The sequence below is a fragment of the Lissotriton helveticus genome, chromosome 4_1, assembly GCF_964261635.1.
Source record: "Lissotriton helveticus chromosome 4_1, aLisHel1.1, whole genome shotgun sequence".
Classification (NCBI taxonomy): domain Eukaryota; kingdom Metazoa; phylum Chordata; class Amphibia; order Caudata; family Salamandridae; genus Lissotriton; species Lissotriton helveticus.
Genome location: NC_136063.1, coordinates 362216179 through 362240418, shown reverse-complemented (window position 1 = coordinate 362240418; position 24240 = coordinate 362216179). Strand labels below are relative to the sequence as shown.

Below are 24240 nucleotides of genomic sequence, written 5' to 3'. Positions count from 1 at the left end.
AAGGAATATAAAGTAGGGTTGCCAAAATAAAAATGCCAGCCATGTATTGTTTAAAGAGCATGCAAAAAACCTCGCTAAATAGGGTTATAAATAAAAAAGTATGTATTCAATTGTGATGCGACTTTTCTGTCTTTGTTCCCTTTAATTATCAGTCATGGATCATTCAGGCAGTCCTAGTAAAAATGCTTTCTATTTATATTTTCTGTTCTAAGTATGCACAGATAAGTGCAGAAAATACAGCTTTAGGTGACTGCTTATTTTTGTACTGTTTGGGACATCAAAATAATAAGCTGACAACCCTAATCAAAAGGCTGGATGGTTGTTGCAGAATGAGCACATTATTTATTTCCTCCACCCTCCATCCCTGATTAAGGCCATAATAGTAGGGCTTTAAGTGGGCCGGGTCCTGCCTGTGCTCAGCAGCGGCATTTCTTAAAAGCAGGCGCTGAGACGGATCCCTATCCGGCTCTCCATTTTCACCCTCACACTCAGAATGGGGAAAAAAATCTTAACTCTGCGGCAGTTCACTGTTTTGAAGTAACTTCAATTTTTTGCAGTTCTGTACTGCTAACCTCGAAGTGCTTTTCATGGGCACTAACAAGAACATCTTCATATATTTTTTGGTAGGCACAGACAATTAAGTAATGTGCCCAGAAACACAGCATGTTGAGCTGACACTGAGACTCAAACCTACTTCCTCAGCTCCAAAGTTGACAGCTCTAGCCATTATGCCACAACCTCTCGCTCAAGATCTAAAACATATTCAATGTTATATACAACAAGTCCATTGTTGTATGTATGTATGTAGTATATTTATTTTATGCAACTAACAACTTTGACAAAGCGAAATAGTCCTGACTTATTGTAGGTGTAATGTTACTTATGCGGAGGCAATAATAGAACCAGAAAAATATCAGTTGGGCGGCACATTATGCTGAGCAAGCATTTGGCCCTGGGGCCTTGCCGCCTAAACTTGCTGAGATTGCTTTATTTACTTCCTCCAAGGTAAAATGGAGGTCGAAATTGTAGGAGGTTTCTTCTTGAATTTTACTGACTCTCTCACTAACTCTGACTGACTGACTCACTGACTGACTCTCTCCCTCTCTCGCTGACTCACTGACTCTCACTCTTTCTCTCTCTCTCACTTACTAACTGACTCTCTCCCTCACTGACTGACTGACTTTCTCAATCTCTCTCTCACTGACTGACTGACTCTCTCACTGACTGACTGACTGACTCTGTCTCTCACTGACTGACTCTGTCTCTCACTGACTGACTGACTCTCTCACTGATTCTCTGACTAACTCTCTCACTCTCTCGCTCACTGACTGACTAACTAACTGACTCTCTCACTGACTAACTGACTGACTCTCTCACTGACTGTTATACAGGTACTATTTCCCAACCTTCACCCTCCTGTTATTTATGCCCCCCCCATAATAAAATAAACCATAACAAGCAACCATTGGAACAGGCAGATAGAAGTTTCCAGCATTGAAAGGCCCAAAATAAATCAAGACATTATTTATTATTAATAGTTTTTTAATATGTTCGTTCAGTTGTACATAATACTTTCTTGGTCATATATAAGGTAATGAAATGCTTCTGACACTTCTTTATTATAACTTTTCAGCATGCAGACAAAGTCAATATCTCTGACTAAACACTTATAAGGTCTCAAAGGCTGGACCAATTGGCTATGCTAATGCTTCTTATCAGAAGGGGCCTCACAACCGTTCATGTTCCACAGGTTCTTCTTGTTTGGACCTTGTTCATTTATCAATATGTAGAAAGAACTTGGTCCAACAGCTTCATATAGACTGCGAGCGGTCCCAGTTAGTCATTTCTGATACTTCTTTGATTCGCCTCAGGGTGGGAGGCAAAGCAACCGTTCTAGCCAGCAGGGTTCTTAGTCATTTATTGCCTTTGAAATTGCATTACTAGTTATTCAGGTGACATTGGGCTTTATTGGTGGATGGGATACCCTGCCACAAACATGGCACTTGTTATACAGCGGATGGGATATCTGCCATGTTTTGACGGAGTAACAATCCACAAACTCTAAAGAAGGCAGAGTGCCCTAAGATTCTGTACTTATAAAAATAGTGTTAGAAAGAGAATGTAAATGTGAAAGCAAATGTACAGTAGTTTAATGAAAAAACATGAATTCAGTTGCAATTGAGTCAGGGCACTGAGACAGAGCACTTTTTACATAGTTTGATGTCTACAATTCTCTACGGCTTATTTATCATTCTTTTTCTGTAACATGTGGCTATTGTATGACACTTAGCAAACAAATATTTCTGTTTTCAGAACTCATTGCTTGTGGGAAGTAGTCCTAATTTCAACTGCTCCGATGTCCTCACCAACAGTGATGCGAATATAGAGCTTAGCAGTGCTCACCGCAGTACAAGACCGCCAAAGGGTGAGCTACTTTGTCAGTGGGAATTGGCAATGTGGTGAAATCAGTAAACATTGTCCTAAAATGTGTTTCTCTTCTCACACCATAGGCGGTAGAAGTGGGATCAGCTGGCCAACCTTTGCTTCCGGACACAACGGGGCCCCTGGAAGTCCCCATGCTGGCCTGGTGACTTACAGTGCTATTACTGGCTTAATGACTGTAGAAGGTAGGTGTGCACTGTTCAAGCCTTGCTTGTGTTACTGCCACTCTGATGTTTTTTTTTATTTAGAAAGCTTTATTGAATAAGATAAACCATGTAAAACAATATTACAATACAGAGAGCATTAAAATAGATCAACGGGTAACACAATATATAGGTAAAACAAAAGATCCCAAAGGGGAAATTAGAAACTGTACCAAGAGAAAATGCTTTTAAGGGTATTTTGTGATGAGAGAAAGAGGGGAAGGAAGAAGAAAGAAAACGGAGGAGGGACGAAGGGAAAGAAAAGGTAATCTAGCTCATAGATAATAAGGGAAATTTATGGAACATGTCTGGAAAGAAAATTAGCTAATGGTAAACATAACAAGTCTTTTTTGATTAAAAGAGGTACAGTATTAGCAAAAGCATGGTCAAGTCTATGGTGATGACACAACAGATTCCACCAAGCATTGTATGAGATCTTCGAAGTATCTTTCCAATTTGTTATGATTATCTGCAAAGAAATATCTATGGACAAATCTATAAACTTACGAACATTACATTGAACATTCCAAATGGGAGAGAAGCCAGACAGAAAAATATGAACAATATCAAAGGGGTAGTACATACTTAAAATGTCATTTAGCTTAAACCAAATATGAGACCAAAGGGATTTGACCAATGGACAATGGAAAAACATATGAAGAAAATCACTATCAGCACATGAACAGGACCAGCATTTCTTAGAATCTGAGGCTTTAAATTTAAATAAGTCGGAGGCAGTAAAAAAGAGCCTATTGTAAAAAATATATAAAGTCTGTGTGGTACTAGAAGATCGAGAAATAGTGTGAATTATAGACCAAATAGAGTCCGAGATAGGAAACGAAAATTCCTGCAATAAATCTTTTTCCCAGATAAGCTCAAGTTTAGATTTGAACCAATCTATAGTGGGATGGGAAAGTCATTTGTAAATAGCAGCAGCTTTGAAAGGAGTAGTGAAGTCAGGTCATAGGGAATCTGATGGGACAGTGGTGGATAGGGAACTATTTTGGGATATGAGAGAGGATAGGGCATGCTTGAGTAAGGGATATTGGGAAGAGTGTTTGTTGGACAGATGAAAGGATACACCGATATCAGAGAAATCCCTCAAAGAACCATCTTTGAGAAGACTATCGTAAAGAATAAAGCCTTTATCAATCCATTCTTTCCAAAAAAGCGCTTTATTGTTAATCTTTAAGGAGTGGTTGTACCAAATCGGAGTAGAGAATTAAATTGAGCTTGTGATAAAAAAGAGCGAAACAGAGTTAGGGCAAGTGTTTTTGAGTGCTTGAATGTGGTCGGGAGGAAACGCTTGGGAAGTTGAGATAAGCGAGTTGCTGTAAGAAAAGAGAAAGGAGAAAGTTGCACTAGTTCAATTGCTCTCCAAGGTGTCACAGGAGGAGGGGAGGAATCTACTAAGAAAGGCCACATTTGTTTTAAGGTATAGGCAGAGTGAAAGCGAGTAAGGTTAGGAAAGATAACCCCACCCAAATCCTTAGGTTGTTGAAGACGAGAAAGAGAAATCCTTGCTTTGCGATTATTCCATAAGAACTTGGTAAGAGTGTGGTTAATAAGTGTAAAAAAGTAGAGAGGGAGAGAAATTGGAAGCATTGAAAGATAAAAATTGACAATGGGGAGAAGCATCATTTTAATAGTTGCTAATCTCCCCACCAAGATAAAAATAAAGGAGACCACCGGTCTATGAGTGAAGAGAGCTTAGTGAGAATATCATTATGATTAATTTTAATAGTCTCTTTGATATTATTAGTGTATAGACTGCCTAAACACTTGATATTTTTGGGATTCCAAGTAAAACCAGAGCCGTGGAACATGTGAGGAAGGCAACATTTATTAAGGGGTAAAACTTCAGATTTATCTATATTCAATTTGTAGCCTGAGACTAAGGAGTATTCTTGTAATAAAGAGAAGAGTGCATGTAAAGAAGTGACTGGATTAGAAATATAGAGTAAAATATCATCTGCGTATGCAGTGAATTTGATATCGTTTTTCCTATATCAAAAACCAGTGTAAGATGTTGAACGTCAGATTTTTTCTAGGAAAGGTTCTTAGGCTAAAATAAAAGGAAGGCGGGACAGGGCACAACCTTGTCTGGTACCTCTATGGAGAGGAAAATAGGATGATTGAGAAGCATTAACCCAAATAGTAGTAGAGGGGGCGGAATATCACAAATTAATATAATTAATGATGTGGGGACTAAAACCGTGCCACCTAAGCGCACCGAACATTAAATCCTAACTAACCCTATCAAATGCTTTTTTAGTATCTAAAGTGATGGCTGCAACTGGGGAGTCCATTTTGGAAGCAAGGTGAATGATGTTAAGGAGAGTTCTCGAGTTATTCGTAATAGACCTACCCCTCACAAACCCAGATTGATAGATATTAGTAAGATCAGGAATAACATTGTTTAGTCGAATGGCTAAAATTTTTGCATATATTTTACAATCCATATTTATTAATGAAATGGGCCAATAATTGTTACAGAGAGATGGAATTTTATCTTTTTTGGGGAGTAAACATAACATCGCCTGTGTAAAAGAACCTTTGGATTCCCCCATAATAAGAAATTTATTGATCAATGAAAATAGGTGTGGTAGTAGAGTGTTTTTAAAGTGAAAATTGAAGCGAACAGTGAAGCCATCAGGACCAGGTGATTTATCTTTGGGTAGAAGGGTAATAGCATGGAGTATTTCTTTTTCAGAAATAGGTACATTGAGGGAGGAGAGGTCTATACGAGTGTCAGGGGATTTGGGAATAGTTTGAAAAAAAGAATCAATTTGGGCCGTAGAAGGGGTAGATTCCGGAGTATATAAAGAGGAGTAATATTGGACAAAGCAGTCAAGAATCTTGTCATCAGTGGAATGTCGATTCCCATGGACATCAGTAATAACAGTGATTTTGGATTTTTGTTTTTTAATTTTGAGATAATTTGCAAGGGATTTTCCTGCTTTATTGTGTCCGCCATACATGTTTGCATCAAAATTAATGAGGTTATTGCATGCAGAATCCCTTGAGTGTTTATTGTATTGTATTTTCGCTTGAATGAGGGAGGAAAGTGTATCAGGGGAGTTAGTGGTGAAGAAAAGATGTTCAAGCTCTTTTATTTGTTTAAGAATATGTGAAGACTGAGAGAGGGCTTTTTTCTTCTTCCGAGAGACAAAATCTATGATGAAGCCTCTGGCAGCAGCCTTAAAAGTGTCCCAAATAAAGTGAAATTGAGAAGAGGAGTGAAGGTTATTGTGGAAAAATTCCTCCATGAAAAGAGTGAAGTGCTCAGTGAACTGAGGATCAAGGAGGAGGGAGTTATTGAAGTGCCAGCGCCTAGTGGTGGGAGTGGGCGAGGGGTACTCAATATCCAGTATGACAGGGGCATGGTCTGAGATAAGGATAGAACCTATTTCTGAGTTAGTCATGAATTGGAAAGTGTGATTGAGTGAGGAAAATATAGTCTATACGAGAGTGTGATGCATGTACGGGAGAAAAAAAGGATAATTCTAATGAATCAGGGTGTGAGATCCTCCAGGTGTCAATTAGGCCTCTGGAGGAGATGGCTTTGTAAAAGGATTTTTGCATCTTGTTGGGTACATATCTGGCATGAGATTTCCGATCTAAAAGGGGGTCCATGAGCTGGTTACAATTGCCACCAACAATTAAATCATCGGTCGCATGAGAGGAAAGAAGCATGGAAAAAATGGTCCAAAAAGTTAAGTCTACACCAGTGGGGCCATAAACATGGCAGAAAGATACATTTGTATTATTAACTATAACATCTAAAAACAACCATCTACTGTTAGTATCATAAAGCTCAGTTTTTAACTGGATAGATAATGATTTGTGAAACAAAATAATAACAACATTTTTGTTGTTCTCTGCCGGAGAGCAGAAGGCTTCGCCCCACCCATTGTTTGCTTAGTGCAGACAAATCTTTAAGCGAAAGGTGGGTTTCTTGCAACATTTCAAGGAGCATTATAGTCTTGCTAAGTGAGATAAAACACGTTGTTTCTTAACAGGGTTGAGAATACCTTTAACATTCCAAGCTATGACACGGAGACCATTCATCTTTGAAGCTTACAGAAGAATAGGCAAACAGATAGAGGGAAGGCTTTGATGAATAGCAGAGTTGTAAATAGAAAGAAAAGAGGATAGGAATGTAAGGATATTAGAAAAAAGGTTAACGGAAAAAAAATTGAGCCCTAAGACCACCACAGACAGAGAGACAAGAGCAAATTGAGAAAGTAATAGAGAATCAAAAGTAGAATTAAAAAAGGAGAAGTTTCTAAATAGAGTGAATAGGAAAGAGATTGCTAGAAAGAAAGGGAAGAAAGTGATAAGGAATAAGGCATCCAGTGAAAGGAAAGGAAAGAAAAAGAAGGAAGAAGGAAAAGGTGAAATCGAGAAAAGAAGAGGAAAAAGGGAGACAGAATCCCCCAAGAGGTGAAGCCAAAAAAAGGATTACAAAAAGCCAAGTGGCTTTAGTTATAGAGGACACTTGACCAGGAGACATTATAGTGGAAGGGGGCAGCGAGGAACAAGACAGCCGCAGGAGCAAGAGACAAGGAAACAAAAAGGGTTACCAATACAATAATTATAACAAAACAGATGAAGTAATAAGCAGTCCGAAGACTAAAGGCAACCAGTTAAGACACATGAAGGGAACTTACCACACAATTAGGAATGAGGGGCAGCTAAATGAACTGCACATTAAAGACATCGGGATGACACATATAGGAAGTGTATACATTAAAACTGCAAAGGGAAGACCTGGGAAACAAGGAAAAGGAAAAAACTGAGAAATTGTTACAGCACCATACAAAATATGAAGGGAAAAATTAGACAGTACAAAACAACAAGCAATTAACAAAACAACTAAGGTTTGCTCAGTTCCATAAGTTCTCCCTTGTGAGTATGGATGAACTTCCGAAGGTCAGCGGGATCTTCAAAGCCAAAGGTCCTTTCTTTATAAGTTACTTTGAAAAAACAAGGATGAATGAGGCCATAGCGAGCATTCATGGATTTCAGCGCAGGTCTCAGGTCCAAGAATTCTTTTTGTCGGGCAGCAGTTGGTTTAGAACCATCTTGAGTAAAGAAGACTTTTTTGACCAGACCAGAGCATCTGCTTATGCTGTTTGGCGGAATGGAAATTGTCATAGGATCTGAATATAGGAGGAAGTAAGCAATAATACCTCCGGGCTTTGAAATAGGTGATGAATTCTTTGGTCCAAGACGATGGGCTCTTTGAATGATAACATCCATGTGTTTAGGAAAGTCATCAATTTGAAGGACTTGAGTCTTCAGGAATTGGATGATGTCTGACCCTTCAGAACCTTCCGGAATACCATAAATGCGCGGGTTATTGCGCCTATTGCGGTTTTCCCAACTTCTGAGGTATTTTTAGGCTGATCGACTTCTTTGGTGAGGCTCGCGACCTTGGCAATAACATCCTGAGCGTCGCTAACCTTTTGCTCTACATCTGTAAGTCTCGTATCAAGACTGGACCATTTTTCATCCAACCTCTGAAGAGTTGTGGCTGTGTCTGTCATGAAGGGGCGAATGAGGCGCAGTTCCTCCATGATGCCCGCTAGAGTGATAGGCAGCGGAGATTTGGACAGAGACGGAGGATCCTTTTTGATGCGTTTGCTAGAAGATGCAGCAGGGTCCTTACGAGTACCAGAAGGGATACCGTGAGCTTTGGTTGAGAGTGAGGAATCCATTTTGAAGGTAATATCCCAGAAGAGTTGAGGCAAAAAGTAAAAAATTTGAGGACAGTAGGAGCAACTGTTGGAAGCACTGAATAGTGTTGGCAAAAGCAGGGTCAATATGAAGCAACGAACAGTTGAACCCTATATAAACATATATAGACAAAGATGAGGAAGTCCATTCCAGATGGAAACCAAAGGCGCTGAAATGAAGAGCCCAGAGTTAGCAAATTGAAAGTACAGTAAAAACACAATGAAATGGGCTGCCAGACAATATATGAGTAGTGCCAGCCGCCAAGGCTATCAGATGAATATGCACATATCCTTTAAACACTGCGCAAATGGAATTAGGACCCTTTTAAAAGATGTAGACCTGAGGTAATTCGCAAAAGTTACAGGATAGGTGCGTTGAGGGTTTTCCAGCCCAAGATATCATGTACAGGAAAAAATAGGAAAAAATAAGTAATTCCACAATGTAGAAAAAAAGGAGCAATGGAAGCAAGACATAAGGTTGCAGCGAGGGAGAAAAGGTTGCAGCGAGGGAGAAAAAAACGCTGCGTAGGAAGAAAAAATAAATGGAGGCCGCTAGTCACAGGAACAGTTTTTAAGTCATAAAATGCTCAAAAAAAGAATTTTGAAGCGCAAAACTTGCCCATAAGTGCATGAAGACTTCCGACGGCGAGATCAGTCGTTTGCAGAAACGCTGGTTCGGAGTCTGCCCTTCGTATACGAGCGCTGCTCGACGGGACGGAGCTCTTCAAGTTGCGGCCATCTTGGTTCGCCACACCGCGCTCTACCCTTTATGTCTTAATGACGTGAGGATACTCATCATGGGCATGAGCCACACATGTTATTGTGGTTGCCCCGCCACTGTTTGCACAAACATTTGGCAACGTATTTGGCAGAGGATTGCCTAGACCCCCCAGCAGTCAAGGTTTTCATTGTGTTATTCAGTAGACTAAACCTGTGGGCATTTTGCTGTACATAGCGGGGCTGGACTCGGGGACTGTGTGCAATGGCCCCTGCATAGACACTGCAGCACCTGACCTGGTTCAGCCAAGCATGGTGGGGTTGGATGCAGAGTCTGCACCTAGCCCCTTTTCCCAATTTCTAAATCGTGGGTTAGTACTGTCGATGATTTCGCTTTTGCTAGTTTATTATTTGCAAAATGTTTATTTCTCATTTTATGAGCGATTTTCAGACGCCTCTGTTTACTTGCCTACCCATCTTTGTGGCCTAAAATTGATCATCGCATCTCTTCTTTTTTCTGTGTGAAATGTGTTTCACAGCATGATACTCATGAGTTTGAATGCATTTGCAGATTCCAAGTTGGGAAAAAAAATACTTCAAGGCCTTCATTACCAATCACATTTCATGAAAGAATGAAACATGAGAGAAAGAATTCACGAGTTTCCAGCCGCGATATCTCAAATCGTTAACGCTTCGATGCCAGCCTGATACCTCATCCAAACACTATTATCTTAAAAACTAGTGAAAGGATTTACAGAAATATTAGAAACAGTGCTTCACTCAGATAGAATAGTTCTAAGTGTAGTTTTTAGGTTGAGCCTTCGCAGCACGCATGCGCTACAAAGGAAAACAACCTTTTCCGAGCGCTTAGGCTTTTCAGCCAAGCATGTGCACGCATTCCATTGCCTTTAATGGCAACATGTGCATGTCAGGAGATTCTGGTCGCAATTATCGCTCCCGCGAGTGAATCTCGCCTGCCCTCCACCTCTCCCCCCTACCGTGTGAGGTGCTCGTGTTTTTTGCTTGTTTTTTTTTTCATTTTGCGGCCGTGCGGCGTTACTTTTACGTCCGCGCGGCCAATGCTTCTTGGATTTCTGTGGGGTCTTGTTATTCTACACTGTCGCCTTAGACGCCATATCGGCTGTACGGATTGAGTGCTCGTTGTTTTGAGCTGTGCCTCAAAGCTGCCTGGTGACCCTCACACCTTTTGTGGCATGCTCTAATCCTTCATTAATGCAAAGTCTGCTCCTTCTGAGTGAGCATCTGCAAATCCGCCTGATGATCGTTTTCTTGTCACTCGCCTGCCTATGCTAGGACACTGTTAGTAGTCATTGATAGCTTTGGTCAACTGTGTGCGAGATTTCCACATTCGGAATTTGGTCCATTGTAGAGAGGTGCTATTATCACTGAGGTGATTTTAACCCAGCCTAATGTTGTTTTCTTTTGCTTTTGCTGACACATGATCTTCTCATAATGGGTGTTGTGTATAGTCCTGTTTAATCACTTAATATAGTGACTACCCTCCAATTAATTTGTGTCTGAGAATGCCGTGACCATTTGTTATCTTCTGAAGAAAGGTGATCAGTAAGTGCTCTGTGGCAAACACATGATGATTTGGAGCGCAAAAACGTTTTTTATATCTCAATAGAAAGTGGTTCTGCGTACAGGATTGTGTTTAGTCCCCTAAACTGAGCCACAGTCACTCAGAGAATATCACTTGGAACAGGGAATACAAGTAATACAATGATGGTGCCACGAGCTTCATCACAAGTGATATACTGAACTTCCTTGTAGTTCCACCAGATAAGGGCATCTTCATAACGCTTGCCATTGTAGATAGAGGCATACATTTCACTGATCACTCAATCACCCCCTTATCAAATTTGTACGCTACAGGTACCTCCGTTTGGTTCATACTCACCAAAGCCCCTCTAATAGGGAGCCAGACGCATTTCCTCAGTGTCCTCATTTGCATTTGCCTCCCAAAATTGTAAGCATTTCCACATTAAGGGTTTCGCTAACTGTTAGGGTTTTCTGTGAGAGGTAAAACATTCTTAAGTCTCACGGCTCATAGGGGCTGCTAGCTAGTACAGTGGAATAAATCAGTACAATTCCAAAAAGTTAGAAATGTGCTCTTAACATCTGCAGTCAGCATGGTGTGGGTGGATGCAGGTCTTGTGGGCCCTTGGCAAATGCCTGCTTTTTGTCGCTGAACAGGGGAGCTAGGCTGTTCGTGTGCAAGAGTTAACGAGTAAATTGTGCTATTCAGTGGCGTCACTAGGGTTGGTGTCACCCGGTGCGGGTAACTCATGGTGTCACACCCTCACCACTTACCGCATGGACCTCCTCCACCCCGAGTCCGCCAGTGGACACAGATGGCAAATAACGGGACCATAAGATAACGTTAACCCGAAAACCGGAGAAATACACCAGTTATAGTTTAGTAAAAAAACTATAACTTCCACCCCATTATGCACTGGCCTTCAGCCAGGCAGTGCATCCACCAACAGGAAAACACCCAATCCATATTCTTGTCCTCTTAAAAATGAAAATTCACATGTCATGAGTGTTGTACTATTTAAGGTCATACGTGATCATGTTTGGGCAGAAGTTATATAGCTTTTTGACTAAACTATAACTGGTAAATTTCCAAAGTTTTAGATTTTTTTAAACATTAGCTAATGCCTCATTCCAGCAACTAACTACAACATCAGTTTAACTTTAATCTTTCTGTGAATTTTGGTTTTTATTTTTTTAATGTAAATTAAGGTATTAGAAACTTAGAATGTCACTTTAACCTTTGCTTTTTTCACTGAATTTCTGGGGTTCTTTGATCATATTCTAAAGTGGACCAAGTCCGAAACCTTCACATTCAGCAAACCCCAGCTGTGCATGATCATTGTCCATGTGCTGCAGGGGTTGGCTGCAGGGTGGGGCCTTTGGCCAGGCACAGCACCATCCCACCCCATTTAGGGGCGCCCATACCCCTTTCAAAAGAAGACTTCATACACCAGGGGGAAACACTCTCGGCTTCTGAATCTGCACACAAGGTACCAGCTCCCCTGACAGCGAAGCCAGCCAAGCCTGAACACCCATGTATCCAGAGGGGCTGAACAGGGGAGACGTTCTCTGCACAGGAAATGGTAAGAAGACGCGTCCACACCCTCTCTGGGCTACAAATCAAGGGTAGATGATGTGGTCAGTAGGCCTTGGACAGCAGCTATCCGGCAATCATGCATTATATGAAAAGTGCCAAACTTTCCGAAGTTTGCAAAGTTTTTGCCTTCGAAATATCTGCATGGAAATCGTGTATTTTGCAATAATTTATTGCCTAATATCTGCTAATGATACGTAAATGGTTATGCAGAAGTTATTTTTAGCATAAAAAGCTAGTGTCCATCTTTCCTCTGTAAAACCTTTCATCAGAAAATAGCTTTCCAACTACAAACTTTCAGAGAAAGTAAACTCATGTAATAACACACTCCTAGTGTATCCCACCTGAAAACTCACCAGTTGGAAGCTAGTTAAACGTCTGGACGAGGAATGGTCCAAAAGTGGGTAATTCGTATGGGAGTCAGGTCTGGTTACTCTGTTTTTCCTCAGCATATTGACAGAACCGTGCAATATAATCTCCGCGTATGAATTTTACGGTGAACCCCCTGAAAAGGGACGTGTACCTGATTATGGGGGGTGCCTTCTATTGCCGTGAGACGAAGCCCCTCCCGCAGTGGCGTCACTAGGGGGGTGCAGGGGGTGCGGACCGCACCGGGTGTCACCCCATCATGGGGTGACACCAATCTGGTTAGTTCTGACGTTACGCTGGCTGCTGGCTCGCTCTCGCTCTGCACTGCAGTGCACAGTGGAGTCAGTCAAGTGCAGCCTGGCCTCTGCTCTGCTGCCAGTGTGCTTTTAATTTATAGTGCAACACTGCAAACCAAGCGCACGCCACGGTGCACCTGCTTAAAAAATTCAAATACTCTGCAGTCAGTGCAGTGAGTGTGCACTGACTGCAGCACGTCGCCACGCACGCATGCACCGGTCGTGATGTCGTGATCAGTGATGCTGGTGCGATGTGATGCGCGGTGTACCCCTGTTTGTGGGTCCCAGGGCCGTCAATCTTCAGCGCTACCAATGACGGCCCTGGGACAGCCCCCGCTCGCGCTGTGCTCCTCTGACGCGTCGCGGTCACGCGCCAGGGAGGAGACGAGACAGCAGCGCAGGGGAGTGCATGCGGTGCGCTAGAATAAAGAATTAATGTGAAGTTAGTCCCTCACCACCATCTTCTGTGATATCGCGCGCGGAGCGCCGTCGTCTCCCCTTCAAATTTGGGACAGTGGAACTTCATGGGTCACGGTGAGAGCAGTATATCATTTTTATGAATGAACTCAAATTATGTTGCTTTTAACCCCTAGCAACATACACAGCGGTTTGTGAAGGCTGAGCAAGAGGAGGGGGGAGGAGGGGTGTGTAAAGATTTGCAGGTAGTGTCAGGAGGCTTTGGTTTTACGACGGAGGTGCTCTAATTGTTTCCTTTTGCCCGGGAGGGGTAGGGGCGGGGCCTCTCTTTTGATGTGTGAGTGGCGGCTCTTGCACCATGTTGTGAGCCCGATCGCAGCAGGGTGGGACTCCGCTCCCTGATGGGATTAGCATGTCTGGGAGGCAGCAGCAGCCTCTGGGGATGCAGGGCCTGTGCTTGACACCTGGGTGTAAAAAGTGCATCCCCTCTCCCCACCCCTTTTCTAGACTGCAAGCAATAACTTCTTCCCGTCTCGTGGTCTCTCCACAGCGGATCGCTTTCCCACTCGTGGGGGTACATTTATTATTTATTTATTTTAAAGTTTTATATAGCGCTAGCTTTACCCGTAGGTATCAGAGCGCTTTACATACAACCTGTAAAAAAAAAAACGGAATTTGTATCAGCTGCCCTGTCTGTGACGTAATGTCCATGAGAGTAGCAGTCTCTGGTGTCTGTGTAATGTGGCTGGTGCAGGTTTTATGTGGGGGCAGAGATTGGGTGTTATTTGAGATGTCTCTGTTCCATGTGGTATGGAGCACTGGCCTGCAGTGCTGCTGGCTGTGCGCTGCAGGGCAGCTCGAGGGCGGGATGCAGGCACAGACCTGGCTGTGAGCCGGTAGGGAACTCGAGCGCTTTGGGTGAATACATGTTCAGAGTCTGACACATAGAAGCAGGCGTCGGGCGCACTGCGGCCCTCTTACACCCAGGTTGGACATCCTGTGCTCTGGAGACCACGCTTCTAATAGCACAGTTTAGGTGTTTCTAGTCACACCCTACATTCAGCCTGCCATTCAACCCATGGCTCTCCCTTGCTCAACACTACAAACCCTCCCCCCACCCCATACAATCCTTCAAATCCTACAGAGCGTGGCCCCCACCCTGCACTCGATGCATAGCCAATAGGTCTCGCCATTGGGACCTTATAAGTGTTTAGCCATGCAACAGTTAAAGTTGTTGCACCAAGGATATTGTGCTGGATAACTAAACACTTATAAGGTCCCAAAGGCGAGACCTATTGGCTATGCCAATGCTTGTTCTTTTTGTTTCAGGTTAGGTTTAAATCGGATCAATCTTTTAGTTTTTTTCTATTAGAGCTAAAATGGGAAATGCATCATTGTTGTTCCCTTAGTTTTTTCCCCCTGCATGGATCTGTGCGAAACTGGCATGCCGAAAAATATCCAGTTTCTTAAAGATGTGCTACATTTTTGGAGATTTGTCAAACAGCACCTAAGATAGAAGCTAACCAAAATGTATTTTCATCGCAAAGTGCAGCTGAATCATAACTACAGTCGCAATTGCCCTCTCTTAATGGTTTCTGATAAACCCCTGAGGGATTTACCCCATCCCCATGTCGTAGCTCTGTAGTTCTGTCCACTACGTAGATGAATAAGTGCTTTGGGATTTTTTATGTTAGTATGTATGTATGTATGTATGTATGTATGTACACGGTATTGCCATAGCATGAATCTAGCCTAAAGGTATTGGAGCTCTTACATGGTGAAAGGCAAGCATAATGATCGAAGAACTAGCTGGGTGGCGTGCTGCTTCTTCTGGTCTATCTGCTGTAAAACATCATGCTGTCTAAGTGCTATAAAACATATAAACAAACTACGCATTTGTCTGTTATTAGATTCTCTCTTCGTGGGATATAAGAATGTCTGTTCAGGTGAAACAAATGTGATGTTCATCACGAATCCACTGAATGAAGACCTGCAGCACCCGGTGCACGTGTCTGGGATACAGATGGCTGACACTGCCAACGAGGCAAAGATATTCATACACAGACCTGATGTAGGGTAAGTATTTGTAACACAGAGTGAGTATCTACTGAAATACACACTTGTGAACATATGATTAAGCATTATCTTTTTCGTACCGTGCACACAGAACCCTGACTCCCCACCAGTGACACACATATGGAAAATGACGCAATGAAAGGTAACGTGGGTTGCCCAGATTCACACATTTTCTTGAAGATCCAAGTTAGGTATCAGAAGTCAGGGTCACTGGTTTAAATGACGGAAAATTAGGCACTAAATGTTACAAGTGTACTATCAGAGTTACTACGAATATTGAAATGGATGTGAGATCATTTGGGCACTATTTCTGCATAGGAGATTTGGCAATCATTTGTTTCACAGAGCAGATTCCATTTGCCTCAGATCTATAGAAGGAAACCAAGGTTTATTAGTAAGTCTCTAGGAAATGGCCATTCAACACGGGTCAGCATTACATTGCATTTCATTAAGTCAAAAAAACATATTTTGTAGGTACAATGTGCATAGGAGGAAACACATAATTTTACTTTATGCAAAACAATAGGCTGTCCTTTTCACAGAGAAAGACAAAAAACGTATCTTTGCTAACAACAAACCATGAAGCAAAACCTCAGCTAGAAAAGACCAGGAAACACTAAGATTCCCTTCGCCAAGCAACATCAGCACTTTCCCAAGAAAATACTGGTGTGATTCGCCAACATTTGAGTGCGGGTATGTGGGCAGAGGTGCCCATATCTAACTTCAACAATATGAATGATTTATTGGTTCAAAGTGATGAAGCACCTGTAAAGCAGGTAATACTGAATCCTACCATCCACGTGCCTTAATGCAAAGTGGAGCATTGTTGCCCAAGTTCACACAGTGGCAGCTCCTTCGCTATGGCGAAGGAGCATCACCTCACTGCTTTCAAGCAGTGTGAGATAAAAAAATCATAAAATGATAATAACTTTCAGCTATTATCATTTTGTGTGTTTTGGGCTGCTTTGCGGGTGGGCAGGTGGGTGATGCTGATCTGCAAGCCAGGCAGTGGGGGAATGGTTTGCCCACTCCTGAGTGCACAGTTATTGTTTGGTCAGCCCTCTTGGGCCGCCCAAAACAGTCATGCGCATTTTCCTCTTCTCCATGCAAGCTGCATTAAAGCCTGCATGGAGAAAATTCCCACCCCTCCAGCCCCTGGTTGAGCGACGTGTCACGGTGCTCAGACCAATCACAACACTGCACTGCTGCATTGTGATTGGCTTAGGGCAGGGAGCCTGGCTACCTGCTTCCTGTTACTGTGTCGAAAGCAGGAGAGCAGGGGTAGAGAAGCCCGGCCAGCAGCAAGGTAGGGGATTTTTTAGGTCTCGGCTAGCGTTGGCTGTGCTTGCGCAGTCTTGCTGGCAAGATTTTATGTTTTCTAGTAGTGGGACTGAAAGCAGCCCCTCTTCTCCATTGGCTGGCTTCCTAAACGGCGACCAGCCATTGGAGAAGAGGTTTGTCTTTCCATTTAAGCCCCGTCTTTTTCGGATTGGGGGGGCGTATTATTTCCTGTCCTTTCTCTCTGTGACGTCTTCAGTCAATCACAAAAACACGCCCCCCAGTCTGAAAAGGACGGGGCTTAAATGCAAATGACGAGCACTTGTTTTAGATCCTATGTGTTCGCTCCCCCACCTCTAAGTTTATAAACATATCGGATTTCCTTCTACAATGTAATACCAGACCGCCAGAAACACTGAATGTTTCAGTTTCCAACCGCAGATACGTGCGTTTTCCGTTCTAATGTTCTCCTCGTGATCCCAGTCTGCCTGTAACTATTCCCGGAGGCCTGAACCCTGGAGGCTTCCTTTAGCGGATTCCTTTAGCCGACGGACACGTTGGGAAATACTGGTGTGCAGCCGGACCCTTTTCCGCGGTGCTCCTGCTGCTGGACTGGCCGGCGTCAGCGCTCATTCATTGGCTCCGACTTCTCCTTCCAAGATGGCGGCGGCAGGGAGCGATGGAAACACTGATGACAGTCCGTAAGCTGGCCTCCCTCTGTACCATGGTGAGTGCAGGCACTGGGGGAGGAAGCAAGAGGGGCTGGGAGTGGGGGGCGCACGTGGAGATTAGCCCCAAGTTCCTCGCGGCAGCCGGTAGAGCGATACAGCGAGCACTGCCAGCATCTGCCCTGGGTGGTGGAAGAGGGTGTGGTAAATTTCTTAGGACAGCTCCCTTCAGAAAGACACTGCGAATCTGTTCTCCCCTTGGAAGTGAGTTCTCTTTCTTGCCATACAGAAAGAGCGGCTGAGGTATTACGTTTTTACCAGCCGAGGCAGAGAGCCTCTTGCTCATTAATGATGCATTGATTAATCTCTCCACTGAAAACACCGTGATGGCTCCCTTCAACTGACAGGGCATCCAAAGTGAGGTTATCTCTGGAGTGCAGTCCAGAAAGAGGTTTTTGTGTGAGATTTCTCCCAACATTAATGCAAGGTGCTGGAGCGCATCCTCTCCCAGGAATTCTAAAAGTCAATTTATGATTCCTACAGCAGCTTAAGAGGTACACTTTGGAGTACAAAATGTTATTAGGATGTTTAGGAGTTAGTACGATCTTCCTTTATAAAATATTTAGATGTCTCCTCCACTCAGGTGAAAGACCATGGATTCTCCACCAGTCCTCCCCTAATGGATGAATAAATTAGCTTCTTTACAGGAGTGGACACCGACATTTCCCACTCCAGTTGGAATAAATACTTTCACGCCAACAAGTCATCGGCGATTATGCAATCTCTCTGCCCCGTGACATATGGAGCTTCTGACTCATCTCAAAATTATACGAAAAACAATTATGTTTGATGTCAACAGACAGATTGTCTCCAGTCTACAAATAGCCCACATCCCAAAACGCACCCCGGTTCCTAAAGTGCTAAGCGGCCCATTGGATTCGTTGTAAGCGTTTTACAAATAAATTGATAATATCTCTTCAGGGATGAAGTCATTGTGTCAGTTTCCTCTCTCCACTTAACTGGGGAATACATATCATGCCACAGCTTCCCTGCCTTCCCACAGCCCAGGGACTCTTGCACCAAAGTGAAATTTCTGTGGTTGTCTCCCTCTACCCCCCTCCAGTTACTCCATGCCTTTTTCATCATCTCTAAAGTCGCATGTATAATTTATTTATGTATGTAATGTAGTCGTATTTAAAGCAGAAAGGCTGCACATAGCAGTGATTGTGGTGGTTAGCATAGTTTTGTAACATAACCATAAACATATGGGATACTCGCACCATCTGTAATATTATGCTTGGCGAAGACAGACGTGTGATCTTAAATAAATATTCATTTAAATTGTTTCGCTATCGCGCCAATTCATCAGTTGTTCAGATACCTGTTGTCTCCCTCCCACCCCCTCTTCCATCACCCCTCCTCCCCAATTCCCGGAGTGCAGGTTCAAAGAAAAATAAATCAAAGGCACCGCGGACGCAGCCCTGAAGCACTGTTGCATCCTTTCAAATGCAAGCCTCCTCGGCCAGAGGGTTGGATGCTGCCCCCCCCTCCTTACCCCCAGAGAGGGTCTAGATCCTGGAAAAGGTGTTGCCTTTGTGTGCTTGAATGGTTGCCCTGAGATTCCCAGGGGGTCTAGCTTTCTGGCTGCACCCCCTTGAGGCGTGCCTTTGTGAGCTGCACTGGATAAAGAGGGGAGGGGGTGGGGGTGCACGCACTACAGCTCTGCTTGTGCCCACTTCCGGTTAGTAGCTAGTGGCTTCACGAGGCAGCACACACGCAACAGGGTCCGTCTGGGCCTGGTTGGCGCGCCCAAGTGATGGGCAATCTTTAAAAGGATCCCAGGAACGGATGCATGGCTTATGTCTGTGTCTCGATGACGTATGTTCCCCTGGACATCCTGACACGTTGTATGATTTTGGTAATTGTCTCTTTTTAGACAACCCTTTTGGAGAGTACCTTCTAGTGTCCAGAATTTCCAAGCACCCAACTACTGAATATAATGTTCTATGGGCTTTAACTTGGTACTTAATGTTATTTCAAGAAGGGGAGCAATGATTTAGTGTTTACAAAAAATATTGTCTGCTAAACTTACAACTTTTTTGTACCTAGTTTTCTTTAGGAGGGTTTCAGTATGTTGTATTTTTTACATTATTGCTGGGTTTTTTACCTCTGCAGTTGTGGGTTTTAGGATCTTGCGGGCAAAACTATCTAAGTGTAATACCTTTGAATATTCCTTTCTGTAGCAGTCATGGTTGTGTCCAGTGTTTACAATGTTTACAAGAATATGAAGTTAAACCAGTCAATCTATTTCTGCTTTAACCAGGGCAGTCAAATAAGCTTCTGGGCAGAATACTTAGAGGACAGTTTCTGAATAGGTTTAAGATGCGTTGTTGCAAACTGCTGGCATGTGTTTCTTTGACATGTGTCAGTATTCAGAACAAGCATTGAGTCATCCGTCTTGCAATGTCAATAGCTCAAACTCGCGACCTATTGCATTGCAAATGCAATAGGTCTCGCATTTGCGAGAGATTAAGCTATTGGCATTGTAAATGACAATGCCATTTATTTATCTGTTTTCAAAACCAACACATAAATAAACATTTTGTCATTTACAATGCCAATAGCTATAACTTTTGCAATGGCGAGACCGTTGCATTGTAAATGCTTGTTTTCTTTCTCCTTTCCCTCTAAGTTAAGACACACCGCGCGAGCCCCCCCACCCGCGAGCCATGCAGGCCGCGATTAAGTACACATCGTCCATTTGCACTGCCTCTTTTCATGTCACCATAAAAATTCTGTGTGGGTTACTGAATAGGTTGAGATGGTTGTCGTTTGTGATACACAAACCTCACAAGCATTATCTGAATTTAATTATTGGTGATGGAGCCAACGAAAGAGGAAAAGAAAGTCCAGGAAATGGGCTCTACTTCTATTTTCTTTATTTTTCTCTAAGGCTGAATCAGCTTTCTGATAGATACATCTGCCGTGTGGATTCCTCACCTTGTGAATATCCCCTTGCGTCAGCAACATTCGGAAATTGTTTTTGTAGCTTCGCGCCGACGTGGACTCGGACGTCACAGAGGCACGGCATCGCTCGGGACTCCGCTGACGTCACCGACGCCTACAATAGGCCCACGCCGGCGTGATGACATCAGTTCCCTTTTTTCCGCGTCGTCGACGCTAACGGTTTTCTGGGATCATCTGTAGCCTTTACTGTAACTTTGTTACTATCTAAATTTCTAGTATATTTGTCGTCTCGTTTTCATCATGACCTCGAAGAAGACTGGATTTAAAGCTTGCGGAGAATGTAACAGAATAATGTCCATTACAGATCCGCATGAATGCTGTTTGTGGTGTCTGAGTTCCGACCACGACGTCGAAGACTGCCAATCCTGCAAGAAGATGACACCAAAGGCCCTCCGGGAGAGAGAAGCAAAACTTCTAGTTGCCAAGTTTAAAGGAGGAAAAGAAAAGAAAAAGTCAAGATCGCGAACTCGTCGTTCGAAGTCGAGATCTCGATCGAGGTCGCGATCGGATTCGTCCTCGGCCCATGCTTCAAGGTCTTCTAGAAAGAAGCATAAAAAGAGAACCCATGAATCCCGACATCGATCGAGGAAGGAGTCAGGTTCCAAGCCGAAGTCACAAGTGAAGCTTGTCGAGAAGGTAGTTTCTTCGGCTTCAGAGGATCACGATGTCGAGGTTGAGGCGTCGCATGCGAACTCACCGAGTTCGCCGAAGCAGAAGACTGTTCCATCTCCGGACCCATCCCATCCTTCAGGTCGGGAGAATGAAGGTGAGGAGGAGGAGGTTGGTGAGGGTGGTGCTCAGATGCACGAAGGTCGTTCGACTCCGGTGCACCAGCCCGAAGAAGAGGTCGACGTCGTTTCGACTCCACGCCCTCAAGAGCAACCTGGGGTTCATACCCAGCCTTCCCGGCTCCAGGTCAAGACCCGACGCATTTCCTGAATGCGATGTTCGGTATCTATTCAAGGGCTATGTATCCCTCTGGGGCTCCTACTGGTCCCATAGGTCCTATGGCATATGGTTTGGGTGTTCCTCATTCCTATGCACCTGCGCCCTTTATGCCTTTTATTCCGGCTCCGGCGCCGCATTGGCATTATCCGACTCCAGCGAGGCCTTCGACACCGAAGCCATCGACGCCGAGATCGATGACTCCGATTCCTTCGACTCCAATTCTATCAACTATGATGCCGAACCCTGAGCGACGTCGTGAGTCTCTTCCTCGTCCGACGTTGAGTTCGACGCCAGCTCCGGCTCCGTCGGAGTCGATTGCGGATCCGACGGCTTCGAATGTGAAGATAAGATCTAGGCGTGAAGCCCAAAGATTGATGGATGAGGAGAGATATAGAGAGGAAAATCTAGAGGAAGGCGAGCTTCATGATTCTGAGGACCCTTTTGAGGACCTATCTGTAGCTAGTGGCCTTGAACTGTCACCTGAATGGGACCTTGTTTCGGTTTCTAATGAACCCTCAAAAGATGTGACACCTTATCATGTGGTGATAAAGAAAGCTGCAAATTTATTGAACATTTCTCTACCATCTGCAGAGTTTAAATCTAATCTGCTCACAGAGGTCCTTCACTCTCCTTCTTCAGTGACTGAACCTTTATTACCTTTTAATGATGCCTTAAAGGAACCAATTTTAGAAATTTGGAAACATCCTGTATCAGCTCCTGCTGTATCTAGAGCTGTGGCTAGGAGATATAGAGCAGCTCCTGAGGACCTGGAATTTTTAACATCTCATCCTCTACCGGAGAGTTTGGTGGTGCAGGCTGCCTGTTCCAAGAGATCTACAGGTGCGTTTCCGCAGGTTCCAGCGGAAAAGGAGTCTAGAAAGCAGGATCAGGCTGCTAAGAAGGTCTTTTCCTCGGCCAGTATGGCTTTCAAATCCACAAATGCAACCTGCTTAATGGGACGTTATATCCATGCTCTTATGGACACTGTGAAACAATTGGTGCCCAAGATACCTGAAGAGGATAGGAAAGACTTTCAGGAAGTTATTTCTGATACGCAAGCTGCAGCAAGACAGGTTATCCAAAGTGGATTGGACACGACTGATTCTGTGGCGAGGATCATGGGTTCTTCTGTTGCGACAAGGAGAGCCGCATGGCTTAAATCTAGTGAGTTTTCCACTGATGTCCAAGCTGCACTGATGGATCTTCCTTTTGATGGGTCTGGATTGTTTGGGAAGAAGGCAGACACTGCATTGGAACGCTTTAAGGATAGCAGAGCAACAGCAAAGTCGTTGGGTCTTCAGACCAGGGGCACTTTTGCAAGACGCTCACGAGGATTTGGCAGATCTTCTTTTCGAAACTATAAATCGACCCAACAGCAGCCACAGCAGCAGCAGAACACTTTATACAGAGCTTATAGCGGCAAACAAAGGGCCCGAGCTCGGGCCGTAATGTTTCCTCCTCTTCCTCCTCTTCCCCATCCCAGCCCCCAGCCACAGCAGCAAAGCAGCCCTAGATCCACCATTCTGGATCATGTGGGCCCAGTGGGGGCCGGCTTACCCATTTTCTACAAGATTGGGAATTGATAACATCGGATCTTTGGGTTCTCAATCTTGTGGAGAATGGGTATGGGCTTCCTTTCCAGGAGTTCCCTCCCAATTACCCTCCTTGCCAAGGTTATTGTTCGGAGGACCACCTGCTTCTCCTGCAGGAAGAAGTCCTGGCTTTATTCCGAAAAGGTGCGATAGAGGTGGTTCCAGAGCAGGAAAGGGGTCAGGGGTGCTACTCCCGGTATTTCCTGATCCCCAAGAAGGATGGCAGGTTACGGCCAATCCTGGATCTCAGGATCTTGAATCTTTACCTGAAACAGGAAAAGTTCAAGATGCTCACTCTTGCACAGGTTCTTCAAGCGCTGCTGGAAGAAGATTGGATGGTGTCGATCGACTTGCAAGATGTGTATTTTCATATTCCCATCTTGAAGTCGCACAGAAAGTATCTCCGTTTTACGGTTGGGTCGCAACATTACCAGTTTGCGGTCCTTCCGTTTGGTCTTACTACTGCACCTCGAGTCTTCACCAAGGTGATGGCGGTGGTGGCAGCACATCTCAGGAGGTCGGGGATACATGTGTTCCCGTATCTGGACGACTGGTTGATAAAAGCGGAGTCGCCGGAGAAGGTGCTCCATCATCTGCAAGAGACAACTCAGTTGTTACACAGGTTGGGTTTTTCGATAAATGTACCCAAGTCTCACCTGGTGCCCTCACAGCGCAACCTGTTCATAGGTGCTGTACTGGACACAACTGTATGTTGTGCATTCCCTCCACCTCAAAGGATTCACGACATACAGGAAATGATTCCTTTGTTCTGCAATGGAGCGGTCGTTCCAGTCCTGAAGGTTCTTCGCCTGCTCGGTCTGTTGGCTTCTTGCATTCTATTGGTCAACCATGCACGCTGGCACATGAGGGCACTCCAGTGGTGCCTCCGCAGGCAGTGGTATCCGCACAACGGAGATCTCAGGGAGTCAGTGAGGATCTCCAGGGAAACTGCAGCGGATCTGTCTTGGTGGAGCGTGGAAGGCAATCTGTCGCAAGGAAAGCCTTTTCAACTTCCTCCATCGGTGGCCACGGTAATAACGGATGCATCCACTCTAGGGTGGGGTGCTCATCTGGGGGACCTGGAGGTCAAGGGTCTTTGGTCTCCAGAGGAAAGGTTGCTTCACATCAACCTTCTGGAATTACGGGCAATACGTCTGGCGCTCAAGGCCTTCCTCCCTTCCCTTCGCGGTCGGTCGATTCAAGTCCTGACGGACAACACGACCGCGATGTGGTATGTCAACAAGCAGGGAGGAGTGGGGTCACAGTGTCTCTGCAAAGAGGCTCTGCGTCTCTGGTCCTGGGTTCAGGACCA

The 24240-nt window shown here is 44.2% G+C and overlaps 1 protein-coding gene across 1 annotated transcript in view; it reads left to right on the top strand.

Moving 5' to 3' along the window:
• Positions 1–24240, top strand: part of LOC144827999 (fibrocystin-L-like) — a 1093512-nt gene that overhangs the window by 940788 nt on the left and 128484 nt on the right. The window contains exons 69-71 of the mRNA XM_078686146.1: positions 2314–2425; positions 2511–2627; positions 15250–15415. Of these exons, the coding sequence (XP_078542272.1) occupies positions 2314–2425; positions 2511–2627; positions 15250–15415 (395 nt within the window). The remainder of the gene's footprint in view (positions 1–2313; positions 2426–2510; positions 2628–15249; positions 15416–24240) is intronic.